Source organism: Anneissia japonica, unplaced genomic scaffold, assembly GCF_011630105.1.
Source record: "Anneissia japonica isolate Jap-2015-1 unplaced genomic scaffold, ASM1163010v1 scaffold199_len4679917_cov187, whole genome shotgun sequence".
NCBI lineage: Eukaryota > Metazoa > Echinodermata > Crinoidea > Comatulida > Comatulidae > Anneissia > Anneissia japonica.
In genome coordinates, this window is record NW_022686322.1 from 3,357,344 (window position 1) to 3,378,018 (window position 20,675).

A 20,675-nucleotide genomic window follows, 5' to 3' on the forward strand; every position below is an offset into this window, starting at 1 on the left:
GACTGTAGGCCTATGATCTCAATAGCCTGAAACAATGAAAATGAAAATGAAAAAAAATAACAAGTTAAAGAGTATTAGACCACAGAGGCTTCATGGTTGAACAGATTTTATACTTTCTTAGAAACATATACGTTTACATAATAGACATAAACAAATTTTTATTTCAAATATTTTGAGAACTCCTGTGCTCTTCCTCAGCGATAACACATATGATTAAAAAAGCCTTTAAAAAACTAGCAAATGGTAATAAACCGTATAGCAGTGATTGTGATAAATCATAAATGATACATATAATTAAAGGTGAATTATAATGGACAGTAACAACAAAGAATATAAAGATAAATGAAAGGGCTAATCTGCCGACTGTAGGCCTATGATCACAATAGCCTGAGACAATGAAAATGAAAATAAAAATAAATTACAAGTTAAAGAGTATCTTAATGAATTAATAAAAAGTATAATGTGAGAAGTCTTTATTTATGCCATTTTTGTGAGTATTTAATTTAATGATCCATTTTAATTCTCAACAGCATCTGTCGGGGAGGGATTTGAAACCTGTACCTATTAAAATAAACGCAAAGTTAGAGATAAAATGGTTGGCTTGGTAAGCATTTTAACCAAGCCACCATTGTATCTTTAACCTTATGTTTATTTTATTAGGATTTGTAGGCACCTCTGCTAATTTTGGTTCGCTTATATACGGAGTTTGGCAAGGAGCCTCGAATTCCATTATGTGCTCTGTGTCTTGGTGATCTTGGTAATAAAGGGGGCTTTGGTTCAATATTAATTCTTTCTGTCAGTTTTGTACTGCTTATGCCACTTTTGGTTAATTGTGAAAATTTATCTGTAAGAGCTGCCAACTGAGTGTCTTTGTATCTGATCTCCTCATTCAATTTACGTGTTTTAGTTATCCATTTATCTTCTGTAATTTCTTCTATATAGATTTGTACATGCTTATGACGTTGTTCAATCTTTTGCATGAATTTTTTGGAGATTGTCAATACTTTGTCGTTTTGTGTCTTACATTTTTTAATTTCATCAATGACATCATTTACCCCATGGTTGAGATCTGTTGGTTCTACTTCTAACTCTTTTGGCAGGTTTTTTACAATTGCTGAAAGTTCCTCGTTGTCATGTTCCACATGAGAGATTAAGAGCTTTATTTCTGCTTCTAAAATTTGTATGCTGTCTTGTGTGCTTGTCTTTAAATCTCCCTGAAGGGAATTGAACGTAGGATCAACTATGGGTGGCAAGGATTGTTGGTCTTTTTTTTGCAGCAGGTTTTTATCAACTCTGGGTATACCTTTACTTTCATTTGTTGTCAGTTCTTTAATATCATTGCGTAATCTTGGTCGCTGCAAAGGGCCATTTACATATCTTATTAAATCGCATATTACAGTTTTCTTATCATGTTGCTGAAGTTTGACGATAATCTGCTGAACAGTTTGTTCATCCAAATCAAGTTGCATGATACCTGTATCCTTTGATTTGTATGTAGATGGGTATCCAACAGGTTGTATCGTATTACTCGGAACTTTAGCTGCCATTATCACTGCATCTATTATCTAAATAATTAAAAATAATTTTTAAACATGAATATTAATTCAGCTTTTATATAACACATTATTTATGCAAAGCCTTTATTTGATTTAAAAGTTACAATAACAGAAAAACACTTTCAGTCCATCAACTTTAATATATTGAGTTCTTAATAGAGCAGCTAAGGAGAATAATCATGTACGTTAGCCAGAAAGCATGAAATTTCCATGCTATATTGGATTTCAAGATGGCTGCCAAAATATTTATATTTTTGTCAATATCATCATTGCTCAGAAACCTAACAAATTCAATCAAATCTTTAACCATGTTTTCATTATCATGCAGTCATCAAAAATTATCTCATATTGGATGTCAAGATGGCTACCAATGAAAGTTTCTGTTGTATGTAAAAAGTGTATCATGTGGGATTCAATACTCCTGCCTCTCACTATCTTAATGTCATGACTTTTTTTTTTACTTAGTATTTCACACGGAGGCTTCTCACAAGGCGTAGCCTTAGCATTGAGGAGCCTCCAAATATAGTAATACAATTTATCTTTGTGGCAGTGTAAAAGTTCACAATAAGAAATGCAATTAAAATATATGAAAATAATGATCAACATCAGAGGCAATATATATATCTGTCTCTTATACACATCTAGATGTGTATAAGAGACAGTTGTTATATAAAATAAATACATAACTTAATCTGCAAATCTTTTAGACTTTGTTAAAAATTGTTGAACATAAGTAAATAAAGAGTAAATAAAAGTTAGCCACGTTGATCCAAGTAAAAATAAATTATATTAGAAATTAAAATTAAAAGATAAAGAAGCTTCTTTGGCTGAGACTATAAGACGGTTACAACTGTGTTGACATTTGTGAGCAGTTCTTTTCTTTCTGCATCATAAACAGGGCAGAGAAAAAAGAACTGACATGGATCTTGTGTCCACATGCACATTTTGAGTCATTTCACAGGCCATTAATTAAATAGATGAAAGTTTAAGCTACTAAAACCAAGATTTATTCTAGTATGAATTTGGTTTACATGTATATCACCACATGACCTACACTAAAGGTGCATCCCAACCCCCCCCCCATATGCTTTTTCTCATATGACCGATTATATGAAATCAACTTTATACTCCCCAAGGGTCTCTTTTTGTCTGAGCTACACAGTGAACCATTGCCAGCTACCCTTCAACCTTGGCTATGTGGACAAGTACACCAGGGTAGCTCCTACTCATCGTGACAGATGTACACTGGGCCTGCAGTTAGTCCTTATCCGAGAAGACTTGTTCCACCTCCAAAACCATACAGATGAGTGTGCTATTGAATCAGCCCCGATATTATGGCTGTAGCTGTTACAGCACCCTTGCTCCCTAATTATAAATTTTAAATGTTCTTAATCAAATAAATTGGCAGTCATGCTGAAATTCATCCTTATCCATTCTAACAGTCCTGCATAGTATGAGGTTTGCAATCCCAAAACCAGCATCGGAGACCAACAAAATGAAAATTGACTTTTTTAATTATATTATAAACTTTAGAATAATTTGGGATATAAAATTAAATTTGGGATAGAATAAATTTACTGGAATCAACTTACTATTTCCAAATTTATGAGTAGCATTACGTTTCTCTCTACTGTATTGTATTTCTTTGCATTATAGCATAAATTATTGACACATTCTTATGGTAATTACTCAGATTAACATTTAGCGACAGGATATGCTGGTTTTGGGATGGCAAGCCTTGTATGTCTTCGAAATTATTGCATTAATCAATTTTCATCTACAATGAATAAAAAGTCCTTATTTTTTATTGACTTGCCTTATCTTATTGTAAGTCATTCAGCTTCTACATTGTGATGTACGACATACCTATTGTAAGCACCAATAAATAGGTTTTGGTTATTCCCGAAATGTTTGTTTACAGTTGCCAAGCAACATTACCAAATCAATCTTGAACCCATAAAAGTATTTGATATATAGACGATATACTATTCCTCAATTTAATAAGATTCAGGTACATGGCATGTACACAGGTCTGAGGTGAGTTGTTGCTCTGCAACATGTATCAACATTTAAAGTGTGATTACTCTTTCTTTTAAAGATTATTTATTGCTCTTTCTCCAACAACTTTTTTTTTCCTTAGATATATCTATGTCGTACTATGAGCTAAAAAAATTTAGAAAATTAGAGGTTGTTACAGTATCAGATACAAATTTGCCCTTTGGCATATTGGTAGCACATTAAATGGGGATACAAAATCCAAGTTATTAAAATTTAATAAAATCCAAGTTATTAAATTTTAATGTGACCTCTGTGACCTTTGAACTAAATTTGTATGTATTTTTTTTTTTTAAAGCATGAAATTGCCATATCTCTGTAACGTTTTGGTCTATAGAAATTAACTTTTAAAAATGTTCGGAAGACAAACATTTGTATTTGCTGTAGTACATCCTTTGAGACATTTTGGACAAACAATAATTTCTTTTACTTTCTGAAAAAGTGGGGGGGGGGGTGTTAATTCAGCTCAACGAATGTAGTCCTGTAAATAAATGAATAAAGAAATTGTGTAATAAAATGCCTGTGGCGGGACTCAAACCTGGGATCTCTCGCTGTCAAGGTGAGCGTCATAACCATTAGACCACGGAGGTTCATGGTTGAACAGATTCAAATACCACCAGATACACTCCATTACACAATAATTACGGCTAAAAACAAATAGTTGCATATAATATAAATCAAGATAGCTGTTAACACTGTTAAATTATGTAATGATCATCAAAGAAAAGGTAAATAAATGAATAAAGAAATTGTGTAATAAAATGCCTCTGGCGGGACTCGAACCTGCGACCTCTTGCTGTCAAGGCGAGCGTCCTAACCATTAGACCACGGAGGCTTCATGGTTGAACAACTGTATGCTAGACTTACCAAGTTGGCAAAAATTTTCTTTGCTATCAACCATCTTTAAGAAAGAGAATTCAGGTTAGGCGGTATGAAAATGAATCAAACATTCATAGTGTTATCTATTTCATGGAACATGGCGGGGAAATTGTTGTAAAAGCCTCTGTATTTCACTCCCAAAGGAAAAGCCGCAGTAAGTCAACCTTGTTGTCGGCAAAGGCCGAGTCACTGACGCGCATTGCTCGTGTAAATCTGGGTATCTACAGTATAACCAAGCATAGACATCTAGGCCTAGGCTCATGTATGTTTCGCATTTATACCAGCTGTCTAAGGAAATTAAAATGTCCGAGAAAATGTTTTCGATCATGTGACTAAATGACGCTCGCTGATTAATCGGTTTATATGTCAATCAAATCTCGTCGAGATGTTAATTTTCCTGTAGGTTCTAGAAAGTTTGACACCCTGTTTTTGAGATGCCAAGAACATTGCCCTTAGGTGCTAAATTTGGCAGTTCCATGGCTTTGATCTTCTATGAGTTTTTTATTTAGCTGTGAAATTCAGATTTAAAATTCAGATTGTTAATGGATCCCATCAATCCCCATCTTTAGGCACCTTGCTAAATAAATTGCGCTTATATACTGAGTTTGGCATGTGACCTCTATGTCTGTTCTGATGTGCTTCCTGTTCTGGTGATCTTAATGATGAAGGAGGCTTTGGTTCAATGTTACTTCTTTCTGTTGGCTTTTTACTGATTATCGCACGTAATTGTGAAACTTCTTCTCTTAAATCTGCCAACTGAGTATCTTTGTGTCTGAGCTGTTCATTTTTTTTACGCATTGTAGCTATCCCTATTTGAATGTCAACTTTTTTCGCAAGGGTCTGTATACACTTATGATATTCTTCACCCCGTAGCATGAGTTCTTTGAAGAGTTCTAATACTTTATCATTTTGTATGTAACATTCTTGAGTTCCATCCACTTCACTATTTACTCCATGGTTAAGATCCGTTGGCTCTACTGCTAACACTTTTGGCAGGCTTTTGACAATTTCTGAAAGTTCCTCAAAATTAAGTTTCAGCTTATCGATTGAGTTTTTTATTCTTTCTTCAATGTTTTGTATGTTGTCTTGAGTGTGTGTCTTTATATTTCCCTTAAGGGAACTAAAACTTGAACCATTTATAGCTGGAAAGGTTCCTGGATAAGTTGTTTGTCTCAGCAGATTTTCATTAGAGTTTAGTCTGAGTGTACCATTACCTTCATTTGTATTCAGTTCCTGAATGCCATATGATGAACTTGGTATCTTGTCTTGAGTGTGTGTCTTTAAATCTCCATGAAGGGAACTAAAACTTGTACTATCTATGGATGGAAAGGTTCCTTGACATATTTGTCCCTGCAGATTTTCATTAATATATCCGAGTGTACCATTAACTTCATTTGTATTCAGTTCTTGATTCCCATAGGATAAACTTGGTTGCTGCAAAAGGCCACATTCTTCTACATATTTTTGTAAAGCACTTATTACAATTTTCTTTTTATGTTGCTGAAGTATTGGAATAATCAGCTGTACACGTTCTTTATCCAAATCAAGTTGCCTGATATCATTATCTAATGATGTGTGTCTTCGGTCAAAAAATTTATATTTCTGCTGCTGTTTCATATTTAATGTTGGGCTTTTCTCTTTACTCCGTGTAGATTGACTTTCATTGAATTCTATGTTAGTCGTTGGATATTGAAATATCGCTGGAGCTTCTCCATTAATTTTTAGTGTTATGCTCTGTTGGTTTGGTTGGATTTTTTGTGCCATTATCAGTCACTAAATAAATAAAAATAAATTTTAAAATGAATATTAATTCAGTGTGTTATGCAAGGCCTTTATGCAATTTCAGTTACGATAACAAAAAAACAATTTCAATCCATCAACCTACGGTAAATGTATAGAGTTCTTATTAGTCCTGCATGTGTGTAAGAAATTTCTAACATTAACAAATTTGAGTCAAAAATTTTCAAATAATAAGAACCCATGTTTTTTATTAACTTACCTTGTTCTTCAACGCTGGAGTGGAGTGTGGCATGTAGAAATCGCTGTATCTATTTTAAATTGCCGTATCTATTTAATAAATAGACTTGGGTTATCCCCGAAACCATAATGGGACCTTTGTATGGAAGATTTAATCTGTGTTTGCGTACTTATTTTATATATTGCAACTTAACATGGACTAACTTTGTATTTTGTGATAGTACAGTGTTTGTTTATCAGTTCCTAAGCAACATTATCTATTTCCATAATAGCTTTTATATTAAAACCCTTAAGTGGCAGATCCGGGATTTCAAAATAGACAGGGGCACAGGAAGGGACTTTTCTAAATAGAGGATGTAGACCACCTTGATATACTGTGGTTGCGGTAAAAAGAATATTATGATGATTATGGCACCTCTAAAGTAGATGGCCGGAAATGATGCTCTCAAACTTGCATTTGAATATAATTTTCTTTTTCTCCATTTTTAAAAATAATTTTAAAAACTTTTTAAGATTATTAATTGCTCTAACCATCAACAATGACAGTTGTTTTCAGATATATCTGTGCATTTACTGAAAAGCTATTTATTATTATTCCTCCATTATGTAAACTTCCAAACAATATTTTATACTTGTTTTGAGACACTGAAATAATTATAGAAATTATTCACATCAGTTGCTTTGATGGGATTTTTTGTGCCATTACCAATCACTGTGTTTATTATCTTTATGAATGGAAATAATTAAATGTTCAGTTCTGTTTTAATTTATTCACACTAGAATATCAAACTCAATCACCAAGCGCATATAGGCTTTTTTGCATAATGCGCTATACAAGTCCAAATATTATTATTATTATTATTATTATTATTATTATTATCTCTGCCAGGAAATACTTGTGTTCGTTTTGTGATATTTATGTTAGTGTGTGTGTAATGCTTTGCAGTTTCAGTTTTTTTTCTTGTGTACAAAATATCTCAAAACGGCTGCACAGACATAATTGAAAATAACAGGGAGTGTTAGGTATAACAAAATGAAGAAATGATTAATTCTTGGTGACTGTCCAGAGTAAGGTGTGGATGTGAGGACCATTTAAAGGAATTTGTCCTAGACAAGATATCTCAAAAACTAATCACCCGACATGAATGAAACTTTCGTGAAAGTTCAACCAAGTTACAAGCAAGAAATTATCAAGCACTGGTCACGATCTAAATTAGGGGGTGAGCTTGAGGGTCATTTAAATTTTTAAGTTCCCGCGTGTTTCTTGTGTACAAAATATCTCAAAAACAGCTGCACTGGTTGAAATGGTAGTTACAGAGATTGTTAGGTATAACCCAAGGATGAGGTGATTAAATTTTGGTGACCAACCGACGTAGGATGTGCATATGAGGACCACCTGAAGGAAAATGTCCTGACCAGATATTTAAAAAAATTTTCAAATCATATGATTGAAACTTTTGTAAAAGGTTTAACCAAGTTAAAAGGAAGAAATTGTGAAGTGTTGGTGACGATCCAAATTATGGGTGCTTGTGAGGGCCATTAGGACCCAGACCTAAATATCTCTTGATTGGTTCAGTGGTTGAAAAATACGCTTTTCCGAATAGTTTGTAATGTTTTAATACATAAGCGTTTCAATTTTGGTCACGATCTTACGTAGGGTGTGGATATGAGGACAATTTAAAGAAAAGTTTACGGTATTACCCATAGGCTGAAACAATAGCTATATGATGAATATTTTAATTAGTACAATTACAGTAAATGTGTACAGCGTTTTATATGTACTAACTTCACTTTTTTTCAGAATTTATTGGTAATACTTTTAATGCATCTTTACATTTAAACATGCGACGCTAAAAACCAAATCCCCGTACTTCTATTTCCATAATACTTCTGTTTCGACACCAATACATTGCATGGATTTTGTTTGTCAGCTATAAATGGTAAAATGTACCAGAACATGTTAGGAATTGGCAGGTGTACAACTGATAGAATGGGAAGCGATCTAAAAATTAAGTGATTATATTTTGGTGCTGATTATGGACCATTCACAAGCACAACATCGCAGATCAGATGTCTCAAAAACTAATCAAGCCATCTAAATGAAACTTTTGTGTTAGTGTATTTAAAAAAAAATAGATTACAGTTTGTGGTTGGAAAGTAGAAACATATTTGTGAGGAATTGTTTTATAGAAATAAATTGGTGAGGTGCATTTTTGAAGAGGAGTGGAGCGAAGTGAGGAACATATTTTGGGAGATTCATTTTATAGAAAGACTTTTGCAGTGGGCGGAGATATGCTCTCTGCTGAGTGCTCTTGTTATTATTATTATTATTATTGTTATTGATATTGTTGTTGTTATTATTATTTGTTGTTATTATTATTATTGTTATTATTGTTATTGTTGCAAATAAGTGATATGGAACGCATTTGGTGCCAAAATAATTTTTTTTTTTTTCAAGCATTTTCACTGATTAAGACAAAGTAAAATTAAGTTTAGGGACTGGAACCCAGTCTATTATTCAGGATTCAAGATCCATTTTAATGTCCATTTGGAAATACTAGTCCAAAAATATTCATTACGATGATAAAAATATACAAATACTGAATAAGATATGAAAATATTCATAGATTTACTTATAATTACCACTTCAAAAAAAAAGCATGCATACATGTTAAAATATATGCAGCTTAAAGATTGTGAAGTAGTAAGTCCTGTTTAGAAATTTCAAGAAATATTACACTATGGATACTGTATTGCATTCGTAATTCAGCAGTGGATGGTTAAGCTATTATTTTAAAAGCACATAGATAGATATGTTCACATTTCTTACTAACTAAAAAGTCAGTTAAAATACAGTATCTATTTGTTCTACACATAGAGGCATAAAGTCTTTAAGCTACAGCATAGAAAATTGGAATAAAGTTTACTACATATAGTATTCAAGAGGAAGTTTGAAAAGAATTTAATTATAACAGAAATGCAATATTAGTTCAACTTTATGGATTAGGCTCTTACTAGTACTACATTATGTTTAAGAAAATTAACACAATGCCATATAAGTACAGTATTTATTAACAAATTTGAACCTAAAATGTTAAAATGTTAAATGTATATAAAGAAACCCTTTTTACCTTGCTCAATCTTTTGGCATTTTACAGCTTCTAGTTGAATGTGTGACGTTTATGAAATGTAGGCCGTATGTATGGCCGTGCCTCGGCCTGTTTTAAGCTCATAATTTTTCTTGCGGTAATTCCCGAATCGAATCATAAAGCGACCCCTTTATAAGAGTTTTTACTGGCTGTGCAAGCAAATAAAGCCTCATTTCATGGTACTGACTTGTTTTGCATTTTCTGTATACACAGTATTTCTTTGTTGTTAAAATGTTTGTTTATACTTGTTATAGCAACGTGATCTCTGTTGGGTTATATGAATGCTTGAGTATGTTTTATAGACAATTTGCTATACCAAAATTTAGGTTTCAGTTTTGATATATAGTCCATCAATACCAAACGACCCGGAATGAATTGTAATAGTCCTGCAACATAACGAAATGTCTGATTTAAATGATACTTTTACTATTATCTAGCTGTGGTTATAGCATTTTATTGTTGACCCTGTATTAATATTAATTTTTGCAAGGAGTGGCTGGTTGGTTTGGCTTGTCTTTGCCACATATTAAAAATCTAGGGAAAAAAAATGGACAGTGGACTTAAATTTAGTATTTAAAAATATAATTTATGGGTAAAAGTTCATGATAAGTTTTTCTATCTTGTCAATTGATGGCCTTAAAGGGTTGTCTCCAGTTCTGGGCTTGCCATGCTAAAACTGTCATCAGAGACCTAAACAAAATACTTTACTTTTTAATATAAAATCACATTAGCTCCGGAGATGCCAGATACATTACTCATGTACACCGAACAAAAATGTCTGGATTGCTCTGGAGCTACACTCATTGACACGGGCAGCAAATGCAGATTCAAATATAGTTACACATGTTTCAGGCGAAGACCTATCATTGTCATTGAATATCAAGTTTTTATGTAATTTGTTTATATTTGGATCTGTTTACTTTATTGATAATTATCGGAATGTGTCTTTATTCAAATTTGTTCTACAATTTATAATCGATTTTCTATTTAATTTATATATAACATTTTATTTGTGATTAAGTAGGCATAACATACCTTAAATTTTTATTATTTATTTATATATTATTATAAAATTATTTCCTTTTATAAAGCTAAGTCTAGCATTCAGAATGGCTCCAAGAAGTTGGGTTTGATAGAACCATACTAAAGTGGTTTATTACATTTCAGATAAAACACAGTGCATAAAAATCAATGAAAATTATTCTGCACCTTGTAGACTCTTGTTTGGATTGCTACAAGGAAGCATGCTTGGTCCTCTCCTTTTTTCCATTTACTGTCGTCCCTTGGGTGATATAGTTCAAAGACACAATCTGCAGTTTCACACCTATGCCGACGATACTCAACTTTAAATTTCTTTTAAGCCCAATCAATCAGATGCAGACATTGCAATTCATCAATTAGAATTATGTATTGAAGAAATTTGCGAATGGATTGTCTCAAATTACATAAAATTCATAAAGTTCATTGTTTTTGGGTCGAAGGCACAGTGTAAGAAGGTAGACATTCCGTATGTCAAAATTAGTAGTTTACAGATAACTACAACTCAAAAAGTACGCAACCTCGGCACAGTTCTCGATGCCGAGATGAATCTCAAAGACCACATTTCTGGAATCTCAAATACTTCCTTTTTCTATCTTCATAACATTGGGCGAATTAGGAAATACCTGACTGAAGGAGCTACAGAAAACTTAGTTCACGCATTTGTAACATCGATATGGGGAATTCACTTTTGTACGGACTTCCTACTTTTCAAATCAATCGACTCACCCGCTTACAAAACATTGCAGCAAGAATTATCAAACGTGTTAAACCTAGAGATCATATTACCTCTTTTTAAAGCAATTACATTGGCTGCCAATACAGGATAGAATCGTTTTCAAGATTCTTACCTACATTTATCGGACAAAAACTGGTACTGCTCCAGCCTACATCTCAAATCTACTTATATCGCTCAAACCAAGGTGTGTCTACGATCAAACAACAAAAATTTGCTCTATAAACCACGCACAAACAACAACAGGGGAAAGCGTTTTTTTTGCATTAGTTGCACCACACTTATGGAATCTGTTACTGGATAACATTAAACAAAGTACTTCCCTAAGCATATATAAGAATCAGCTTAAGACGTTTTTTGTTCACTTCATCCTTACGATAATTACACACTTACACTGTTTAATTTTTTTCAATATTGTACTTTTACGAATTGACTAGGTTTAGGCCACTCTTGTAAGGGCAGCAGTGTGGGACCCCCTTTAAGGGGCAGCCCATAAATGGAAATGTGATACGTTCCTTCCCTCTGTGAGTCTTAGGAGTTGCTAACTAGGTATCTCTGCCTTGGGCAAGCAAAGGCACTCCTGAAGATACGAAGATATCCCCACCTGGGATACGGTTATTATTATTTTTTTTTTCATAGTTAAGATTACAAACAGTTAACAATTCTCTCGACTTCTGTTTTGCGCCATGAGCATCTTTGATGTATACTGCTGCATTATAAATGTTCACTATTATTAATGTTAAAAAGATCTTGTTTTCGGAGGCTGAGGCTGTGCTTTGTGAGGAGTCTCTGTTTTAAATATTGAATAAAATGAAAAAAAGTTTGGGAGCCCAAGGCTTACTTTTCCTATTTACACTAACCACAACAACAGAGTTACATGTCCTGGTATTGTAAAAGGGGTATTTGTTATTGTTAAATTCATCTGTAATATGTTATTTTCCATAATATTGTTATTTGCTATAGAATAGGTGATAAAATACTGTACAGTATGTGGTCACTTAGTGACGTGTACACACAAACTGATCAGTGTGTGAGTTGGAATTTCTATTTTCTTTCAGTTTTGAAAAGGTACCAGATATTAATTCAGCTCGACGATGGGTTTGCCACGAGGTAAATATTTATTTTAGATTGATTGCAATTTTCTTCTAAATGATTTTGTCGAGATCTATTAATTAGAAAAGTTATATAATTATGTATCTTAATCTGATTTGGTGAAATGTTTATGGTTTTTTAAAATATTTTATAGATGCTTTCATTGGTAAGAAGCCCTGGAATCCCAAAACAAGAACAGTGGCTACTGGATATAACACAGTTTCTTTTTGTCCATGCTTACTTCATCATCCAGGAGCCTGATACCATTGTAGCGCAGGTATGTCATCATGATACTGGTGGTTGTGGTTGTAACAATAATTGCAGTGAAAATAAAGATGAGGGTGATAATGGTAAAGACAATGGTAGCCATTGCTGATTATGGCAACATAGATCATAAGTAATAATATTGGAATTCATAAAGGTAGTGGTGGTGATGTTGATGATAACATTATAATGATGGTTTTTAAATGAGAGGATATTTTGCAGCTAAATGTTATTAATGACTTGTACACATTGGCAAAACTTATGAAAATAATGAACCGCACGACTCATCCGCTGCATAATGATTTTATTCTTAGTAATTCTGGTTTCCGCTTAAACTTACCATATCACGTGCTGCCACTATAGAAATTTGTTTGTTCCATATTCTATTATCTACACAACACTAGTGTTAAAAGATCAGTAAGGTTTGTATATATCATATATAGATATTTTATTGTGTATATATTTTTAGTTACTAATCTTGTTTATAATCCATTATTTATTACTGTACTGTGTTCTTTATACCTTGTAAAATTTTCCAGTGGAAACAATTTTCTGATTTGTATTTGAAAATAAAATTATCTTGTATCTTGTATCTTGATATTATAATTGAATTGAAAGTGTTGTATATCCATCAATATTTTTTCAGTGTAAACATATTTTAACACATAAGATTGGGAAGGAGTTACAAGAACTTCTGGCCAGCCTTTTCCAGAGCTGTTTAACATCACTTAGCAACATGCCTGCTTCGCAAGGTACAGTATCACCTTAATCTTATCTGTCTGCATTTCATCTAAAGTACAAGGAGTAGTTGCTGAACCCATTAATACTTAATTTTTGTACATAAAATTCGCCCTCCAATTCGAGACCACCTTTGGGTCCTGAAAATTTGGGTGGTCTCAGGGTTCCCTCTCCACATAGAGGGTTATCTTAGTGTTAATAGATTGAAGATTATTAGGTTCTTTAAAAAAAAAGTGGTCTCGAATTAGAGGAGTCTCGGAATTAGAGGGGAGGGGCGTCTCCAATTGGAGGTTGCATTTATACACCAAATTTTAGTCTGCAAATATATTTTCTCATTTTATTAATTATTATAGGAATTTGGTTGTATATAGTTATATATTTATGCATTTACTATTTATTATGATAATAATTTATAATTTTCATTGTTTTAGTATCAGAGGAGAAAGAAGCTAGTGGTCAGGTTCAACGAACTCTTGGAATGACATCTGGAGGAGACCTGTGGGTAAAATTGGTAGCTCAATACGCACAACAGCTGCTGTCCTCACCAAATGTTACTTGTCGGATTGAGTTCACTCCTGAAGTAAGTGTCCATTTTATTCCACATTACTTTAAGTAGTCAGCACTTTGTCTCAAAATCTTTTTTTAGAAATTAGACATACGTATTGTGGACTCGCATTAAAATCATATGTTTCTGTTGACAAGTGACACTGTATGGTAGAAGATATTTTTACTTACAAATGAAACATATGTAATGGTTTAATAAATTGGCTGACTCACTTTAAAATCTCAAGTTACTATGGTTCTGGTGGTAGAACAAGTCTTTTTGGATAAGAACTGTAAACCGTAGGCCTTGTATTCACTTTGGCTTGTGTGCAATATAAAGAACCCAGTACATCATTCGAGATGAGTAGGGGGATACCCAATGTACTGGTACAAATGGCCCCTGTTGTGGACGACGAGAGTTGCACCGGGTTGCTGGGTAGCAAGACACGAAGGGACCCTTAGAGGAGAAGAAAGTCATTGATCGAGTTCCTAGTCCACATATCCAAACGCTTTGTAGTCATTGGCGAAAAGAGTAATATAAAGTTCTATATTTAGATTTAGATTTTAAAAGGCTTGATTTTTGTGCTCCTTTTGACAGATGACAACAGCATGGGAGAAGATGCTTTCCTCTGTCGCAGATATTCAGAAGAAGATTGAAAGTAAAAAGAACCTTGCAGCAGCATCTGCCTTCCAGCTTCTCTTCCTTCATGTAGGACTGCAGATGTTCACAGAACCAACAACTTCCACTGATCTTCTGGAAGTAAGATCCCATATTAAAGCCATTGAATGATGTGGAAGTCCACAATCATGTACATGGCATAGTCGCATGGTTCACTGAAGGATGCCATGCAATGTTTTACATTGTTTAATCAATGTTTACTGTTTTGGATGTTTACTGTTTTGAGTGAAGATGTTGCGTAGTGGTTTAAGATGCTTGCCTTCCAATCCCAAGTCCAATTTCTGTAACAGCAGGACTTTTTCTCCCTACTAAAAAAGCAACTCTTGTACTGAGACTTTGCTGATAAGGCATCACAGTATTTCATTTACATTAGAGGGCCCTGAATAACAGCTGACCTTCTAGGATATGCTGGAAGGGTCATCCTCTGTAAATAAATTTAAAAAAAAAACAAAAAACCATCAGGCTTTGAAAATTGAATGGAAGTGTGTGATTACAGTATCACATATATTAAATTATATAATACTATTTCCACTTTATAAAATTTTCTGTAACAAGTATGTGATATACCTATATATTGGCATGGTGATGCCATATACCCCATAATGCCTATCTATTATTTTGTATATTATTGTCAACATCATCATCATTATCGTCATTAGAATGGTTATAAAATCATTGATACAGTTGGTACATTTAAGACCATTTTTCTTCTTTTAGGAGCTTAGCAATTGTTACAAGAAGGCATTGACTAAGCGTCGATCTGTTGCCAAGGAAACAGATGGTAGGGATGACATCAGAATTTGGTTTTATACACCATAATCTGGTCATATAAATATTGAGTATATTATCAAATGCCCAATCATGAATTTTACCAAAAGAATAATCTTGAAATTCAGATTCATGTGAAATAATCATATCTAATTACCAGATATATTTTTACGTAGTGTGCTAACATTATCATTATTTTTAATATAATTATTATTGTATAGAGCCTGAGTGGGTTGAAGTTGTTGTGGACATTTTAATTGGTCTTCTCTCCAAATCATCGCATCTCCTGAGAGCCGTTGTCGACAATACATTCAAAATGATCTGTGCACACATGACCAAGAAGTCATTGACATTATTATTGGATGTGAGTGTTATTGTTGTGCATTATTTGTCCTTTTGTATTTATTATGTAAAGTCAGTATTAGTAGCATTTTGCTGTGAAATATTATTATTTTAGCCTAGGAATGCTTTCTGGGAATATCATTTAATTACCAAATAAATGCCTGCACATACAGTGTTTTGTTGTCTAAAAGGAAGCTTAATCTGAGTACCCCTTGGATTTATGAGCCCAGCTTTCTCATATCCTGTATACACACATTGAATAGCAACTAGCCATATATAGCTCAGCTGTTTAGGCATAATAGCCAATTATCACTAATGTGGTCTGTGTAAATCACCATTTAAAATTTATTTTGTGAAATTTTCACAACATTTCATTTTTAAACCAAAGTAGTTCAGGTAATTTTAACTTAAAAATGAAGTATGTTTTGAGAATGATACATAATCACATTATGGCCTACTCTGAATCTGTAAGTTCAATGTACAGGACCTCATATTTCAGTACTGTATAATTGTGCAGGTATTTTGCAAGACTTCATTTTCACTAAGACCATCTATAATTTCAATTTTGAATATTATATCTGCATTAATTATCTACAAAGTTTTGGATTGTAGACTGAGTTGAGGATGTAATATCAGTCATGGGGTAAAAGAAAAAACAATTCCATATCTGAATTGCTTAATTTGTATATTTAAGTAAGTTATTAATTTAATATTAAAAATTTTAATTAAAAAAAAAATCTCCTGTCAGTTTTCGGACAGTTAAATAATAACTTTTCTTTTTCATAGACCATTAAATTGGCAGGAAATCAATTTAAGGGTTTTTGTAGCAAAAATATCTGTAAACTGGTTAAAACTACTTTTTTTTCGATCTGTTTCTCGTTGGAAGCTAATAATAATTTTGATTCTTTAAAATGAGCTATTCAAAGATTTATTTGAATTTTTGAGGTATTTTTGCTGTCTTTGTGACTGATAGTACATCTTGAATTTGTTGTTAAGTATTTACATATACCGTAAATTTGCACCAAGTTTATGAAGTGTCTTTGATGTTGTTTTTACAGGTGTTGGATCCGACAAAGAATGAACCCGAAGATAGTAATGTAGAAGTGGTTAATGACTCAGGTATTTTCAGGATGTTTTGATTTAATGTCTCATTTTTTGTCATTAATGTTCATCAATTTAAATAATGATAAAGCAGCTTATTGTAGTACAACCGCATAAACTATTATTAGGAGATTGTATAAATTGAAAGATCTGTCTTCACATTTTCAAGTTCTATGTGACATGTACCTGGAACATGACCAAATATGGATGTGATATGATATCATCATGCCTATATAAAAGCAAATTATTTGCCATATATAATAAAGTGTGTTTATGTAATGGTAATGGTTGGTATGCGCTTTCAACAAATGTAGAAGTTGAATAAATTAAACAAGTAAGACGAAGAGACACAAAAAACAACAAAAGTTAAAAAAAAACCAAGTAGATGGATGAGAAAAGATGAGTTTTAAGTTGGGTCTTAAATAAGGAATCTAATGGAGATTCCAGTATATTGATGGGAAGTAAGTTGCAGAGTTTTGGTGAGGCGACCATTACTTCATTGTATTACCTAAAATAAATAAAAGGCTTTTATTCAGTCTTCTGTAGTTCTACATAAAAATTATATTTTTTTTTAGATATGGAAGATGAAGGTGAAGAAGATGAAGATAAGGAAAATTCACCAGTGGGTTTGAAATGAGTCACTTGTAACACAATGTCTAAACATTTGATAACATGTAATACGTTGTTTTAAGGGGTCAAAGGGTCAAAGATTAACACCTAAGATACTAATATATTCATTTTTCAATTATTTAGCATGATATATTGTAAATATCTTTGCATTTATTTCTTAGCATTTTAATTGATGGAGCTACTACGGTAAAAGTAGAATTATCTTACCTTTAAAATTCACTATTGATTTTTCAAAATTTATTTACAGAGCAATGGTAACATTGACGAAGATGAAGCAGGTAGCGTCAAAGAAGATGAAAGTGGTGATGACAACGATGATGATGATGATGATGAGGAAGATGATGACGATGATGGTGATGATGAAGATACTGAAATGGTCGATGAAGAATTCAGATCTAAGATTCGAGATGCATTGGGGGATGCTGCACAACCCAGTGATGAAGTAAAGTATAACAATTTTGGAATTCATAAAATTTAGATGATCGTTGAGGCTACTTAAAAAAAAATAGTTGTTAATAGCGTAGTAGGAAGTTTGAGGATTGATCTGTTATATTAAATGAGGAACATCTGTAGTATGCCTTCCCTTTTATTTCCTGAGCCAAAGCTTAAACTAACCTCCACTTACTTACTTAACAGTGTTTAACTTAATTACACAAATTTCAATGAAATTATATTTAGTTTGTAGAACAGTGTATATGAAACAATTAACAAATCAGGCCAGTACGCAGTGGGGTGCGATGGGTGCATCCCCCAAATTGCCAAAGATCCACATTTTCTAGGGTAGAAAATTCAAAAATCACCCTCCCCCACCCCCCAAATTTGTCAAAATTATATGAAACAAGAAAAGAAATTTATATTCAAATTTAAGGATGAGATTGCCATCTCTGGCCATCTACAGGTGCCATAATAATAAAATTTCTTAATAAACCCTCAATCTGTAAAAGCCCTTCTCTTGACCCTCTGTTTCAAATTCTTGGATCTGCCACTGACAGTGGTGGATACAAGGAAGCTCAGTCGTCCTGTCCCTCCCCCCTCCCTGTTTTATTCAAAATTTTAAAAAAATTGGGAAAATAAGAAAATGATATTCAAATTTCAATTTCCGGCCATTTGGAAGTGCCATAACCATAAATTTTCTTCCCTCAGCTTCAATCATGGTGGGACTGAGGTGGTATTTCCTCCATCTGTGGAAGTCCCTCCCCGGCCCCTCTTCAAATTCTTAGGTCCGCCACTGAAAACCATATATACAGTACTGTACATCTTCAGAAGTCGATTAAATAAGACCTCAAATTATCCACTCTCTACAAATTCCCACCACCCAATAAAAATCCTGCATACGGGCCTGCAAATAATGGTAGTAGTGAAAGCTTAAGAAAATAAAACATAAAGAGTTTGTGAGAAAAAAAAATTACCTAGATGATTTTTATGAGGTTTTTTTTGTTATTCAACAATAGGAACGTGATAAAGAAAACGCAGTTATTTTCTTGTAATTTTTGTGTTTATTGTTTTAAAGGGAAAACATAATTTATTCCTAAATATTTTATTGTCTTGTTTTAACAACAGGATGATGATGAAGATGAAGATGGGGAGGATGATGGGGAGGAAATGGATGATGATGCCATGATGAAGTTTGATACAGTCCTGGCAGCAGCATTCAAAGAGAAGCTACGGGTGAAGAAAGCAAAAGTCGAAGCTGTCACAATGATGCTTCATTTTAAGCTTCGTGTTCTCGATCTTGTCGATATCTTCATCAAACGGCAGCCTGAGAACATCCTTGTAGCTGTGAGTTTTTTAGTCAAGAAATTGTTGGTGTTTAATGATTAATAATGAATTGATTGATAGATGAAATTATCAATTCGGAGAATGTCACATGATTTTATCATATGTTTTCAAAAATTTCTTGGAAATGTGGATATTTTAATTGAGCATGCTTGTACCCCTTTCCTCCCAAAGAAAATTGTTGGGTATACTGTATTCAGCGTGTCCAGAGTATTTGCAGTCTCACAGGGGCCGATGCTCTCCAAGCCCATAATAACCTTTTATGATCTATGTACCAGGAGAAAGGTCCTCATCTAAAAGTACAGAGATCTTTAACATGTGTGCATAAACAACACCTTAACATTTTGACAAACAGTTCCAAGATTCAGGATTATACAATATTCATAATATGAATGCAGTTTAATGATTCATTTAGTAATTCGGTTTTTATTTGATGCATCTGATTTATATTTTAGGATCTTTTGCTACCATTGGTCTTCATGATCCAGGCAGCATCTGGGGATAGAGATCAGGATCTCTTAAAAGAAAAGGCAGCTAACATCTACAAAATGAAACTATGTCGTCCTAAAAAAGTGAGTAACTTTTATTTCTCAAAAAGTGTATAACTTCATATTTCATAATATATTTGAAATTTAACAATAATTTTGATAGTATCTAAATAATCAGGATTTTTTTTTCTGCTTTTTACAAAATAACACAAGCTCACTTGTATTTTTTTTTCTAGTATCCTAAGGTGTCAGACAGTGAAAAAGAAGAACTACATAAATGCTTGGAAGACATGATGACAGCATTACGAAAATGTGAGTTCATTGAACTTTATAGGGACCTCCTTAGTGACAAATAAGCTAAATGTCATGTCTGATGAAAACAATTGTGTAGTTTTAATATGTTTTGCAATTTATACAGTGCTTTTCACAGCACAACATATTATTCATTTAATTATTATACTATTATTATAATTAAATATGTTTTCTTTTCTAGCTTCATCAGTATACATGGTCTCCCTCATATCCAGCGGTTGCCTGTTTCTTGTGCGTATGCTAATGTCTGAGTCCCCAACTGGTCCTTCACCACTCAAAACGCGACAACAAAGGAAGCATCAAGAAAAAAATCGACAGGATGAAGATGATGGCACGGAGGTAAAGAATCAACGACACATTGTCGATATTACCTCCGCCAAGGAGGTTATGTATTCACCCCCTGTCTGTCAGTCTGTTAGCAAGATTATGCAAAAAACTAAGGAATAGATAATATGAAAAAAGATTACCATAACATAGGATGGTATATAATAATCAAAGAGAGAGGTGATATTCTTTTCATGAACTTACCTCAAGACTAAAAGAAAATAATAG

At 33.2% G+C, this 20,675-nt stretch overlaps 3 protein-coding genes across 5 annotated transcripts in view; 1 reads left to right on the forward strand and 2 right to left on the reverse strand.

Annotated features, from left to right (window-relative positions):
• Window positions 1–20,675, forward strand: part of LOC117114615 (myb-binding protein 1A-like protein) — a 53,830-nt gene that overhangs the window by 27,833 nt on the left and 5,322 nt on the right. The window contains exons 10-23 of the mRNA XM_033258307.1: window positions 12,449–12,500; window positions 12,637–12,759; window positions 13,393–13,498; window positions 13,916–14,064; window positions 14,626–14,787; window positions 15,424–15,487; window positions 15,696–15,838; window positions 16,875–16,935; window positions 17,493–17,539; window positions 17,795–17,989; window positions 19,108–19,326; window positions 19,779–19,895; window positions 20,048–20,123; window positions 20,305–20,462. Coding sequence (XP_033114198.1) covers window positions 12,449–12,500; window positions 12,637–12,759; window positions 13,393–13,498; window positions 13,916–14,064; window positions 14,626–14,787; window positions 15,424–15,487; window positions 15,696–15,838; window positions 16,875–16,935; window positions 17,493–17,539; window positions 17,795–17,989; window positions 19,108–19,326; window positions 19,779–19,895; window positions 20,048–20,123; window positions 20,305–20,462 — 1,672 coding nt within the window. The remainder of the gene's footprint in view (window positions 1–12,448; window positions 12,501–12,636; window positions 12,760–13,392; window positions 13,499–13,915; window positions 14,065–14,625; window positions 14,788–15,423; window positions 15,488–15,695; window positions 15,839–16,874; window positions 16,936–17,492; window positions 17,540–17,794; window positions 17,990–19,107; window positions 19,327–19,778; window positions 19,896–20,047; window positions 20,124–20,304; window positions 20,463–20,675) is intronic.
• LOC117116173 lies at window positions 114–4,281 on the reverse strand. The gene is made up of 2 exons (XM_033260183.1): window positions 3,378–4,281; window positions 114–1,565 (listed from the first exon to the last, which is right to left on the reverse strand). The coding sequence occupies exons 1-2, from the start codon at window positions 3,390–3,392 to the stop codon at window positions 657–659; spliced, it is 924 nt and encodes a 307-aa protein (XP_033116074.1). The 5' UTR covers window positions 3,393–4,281; the 3' UTR covers window positions 114–656.
• On the reverse strand, window positions 2,876–9,708 carry LOC117116144. Of its 3 annotated transcripts, XR_004446686.1 has the most exons (3): window positions 9,599–9,708; window positions 4,479–6,263; window positions 2,876–3,422 (listed from the first exon to the last, which is right to left on the reverse strand). XR_004446686.1 is itself a non-coding variant. In XM_033260133.1 (2 exons), exon 2 carries the CDS (start codon window positions 6,252–6,254, stop codon window positions 5,043–5,045), a length of 1,212 nt encoding a protein of 403 aa, XP_033116024.1. In that variant the 5' UTR covers window positions 6,255–6,263; window positions 9,599–9,708; the 3' UTR covers window positions 4,354–5,042. The 3 variants fall into 3 exon arrangements, 2 of the variants coding, with proteins under 2 accessions (XP_033116024.1, XP_033116033.1); XM_033260133.1 differs by lacking the exon at window positions 2,876–3,422 and having other exon boundaries at window positions 4,354–6,263; XM_033260142.1 differs by lacking the exons at window positions 2,876–3,422; window positions 9,599–9,708 and adding an exon at window positions 6,490–7,252 and having other exon boundaries at window positions 4,354–6,263.

Bases quoted from the DNA above. Each gene is read 5' to 3' on its own strand.
- LOC117116144 (XM_033260133.1), bottom strand. From the start codon at position 6,254: ATGGCACAAAAAATCCAACCAAACCAACAGAGCATAACACTAAAAATT.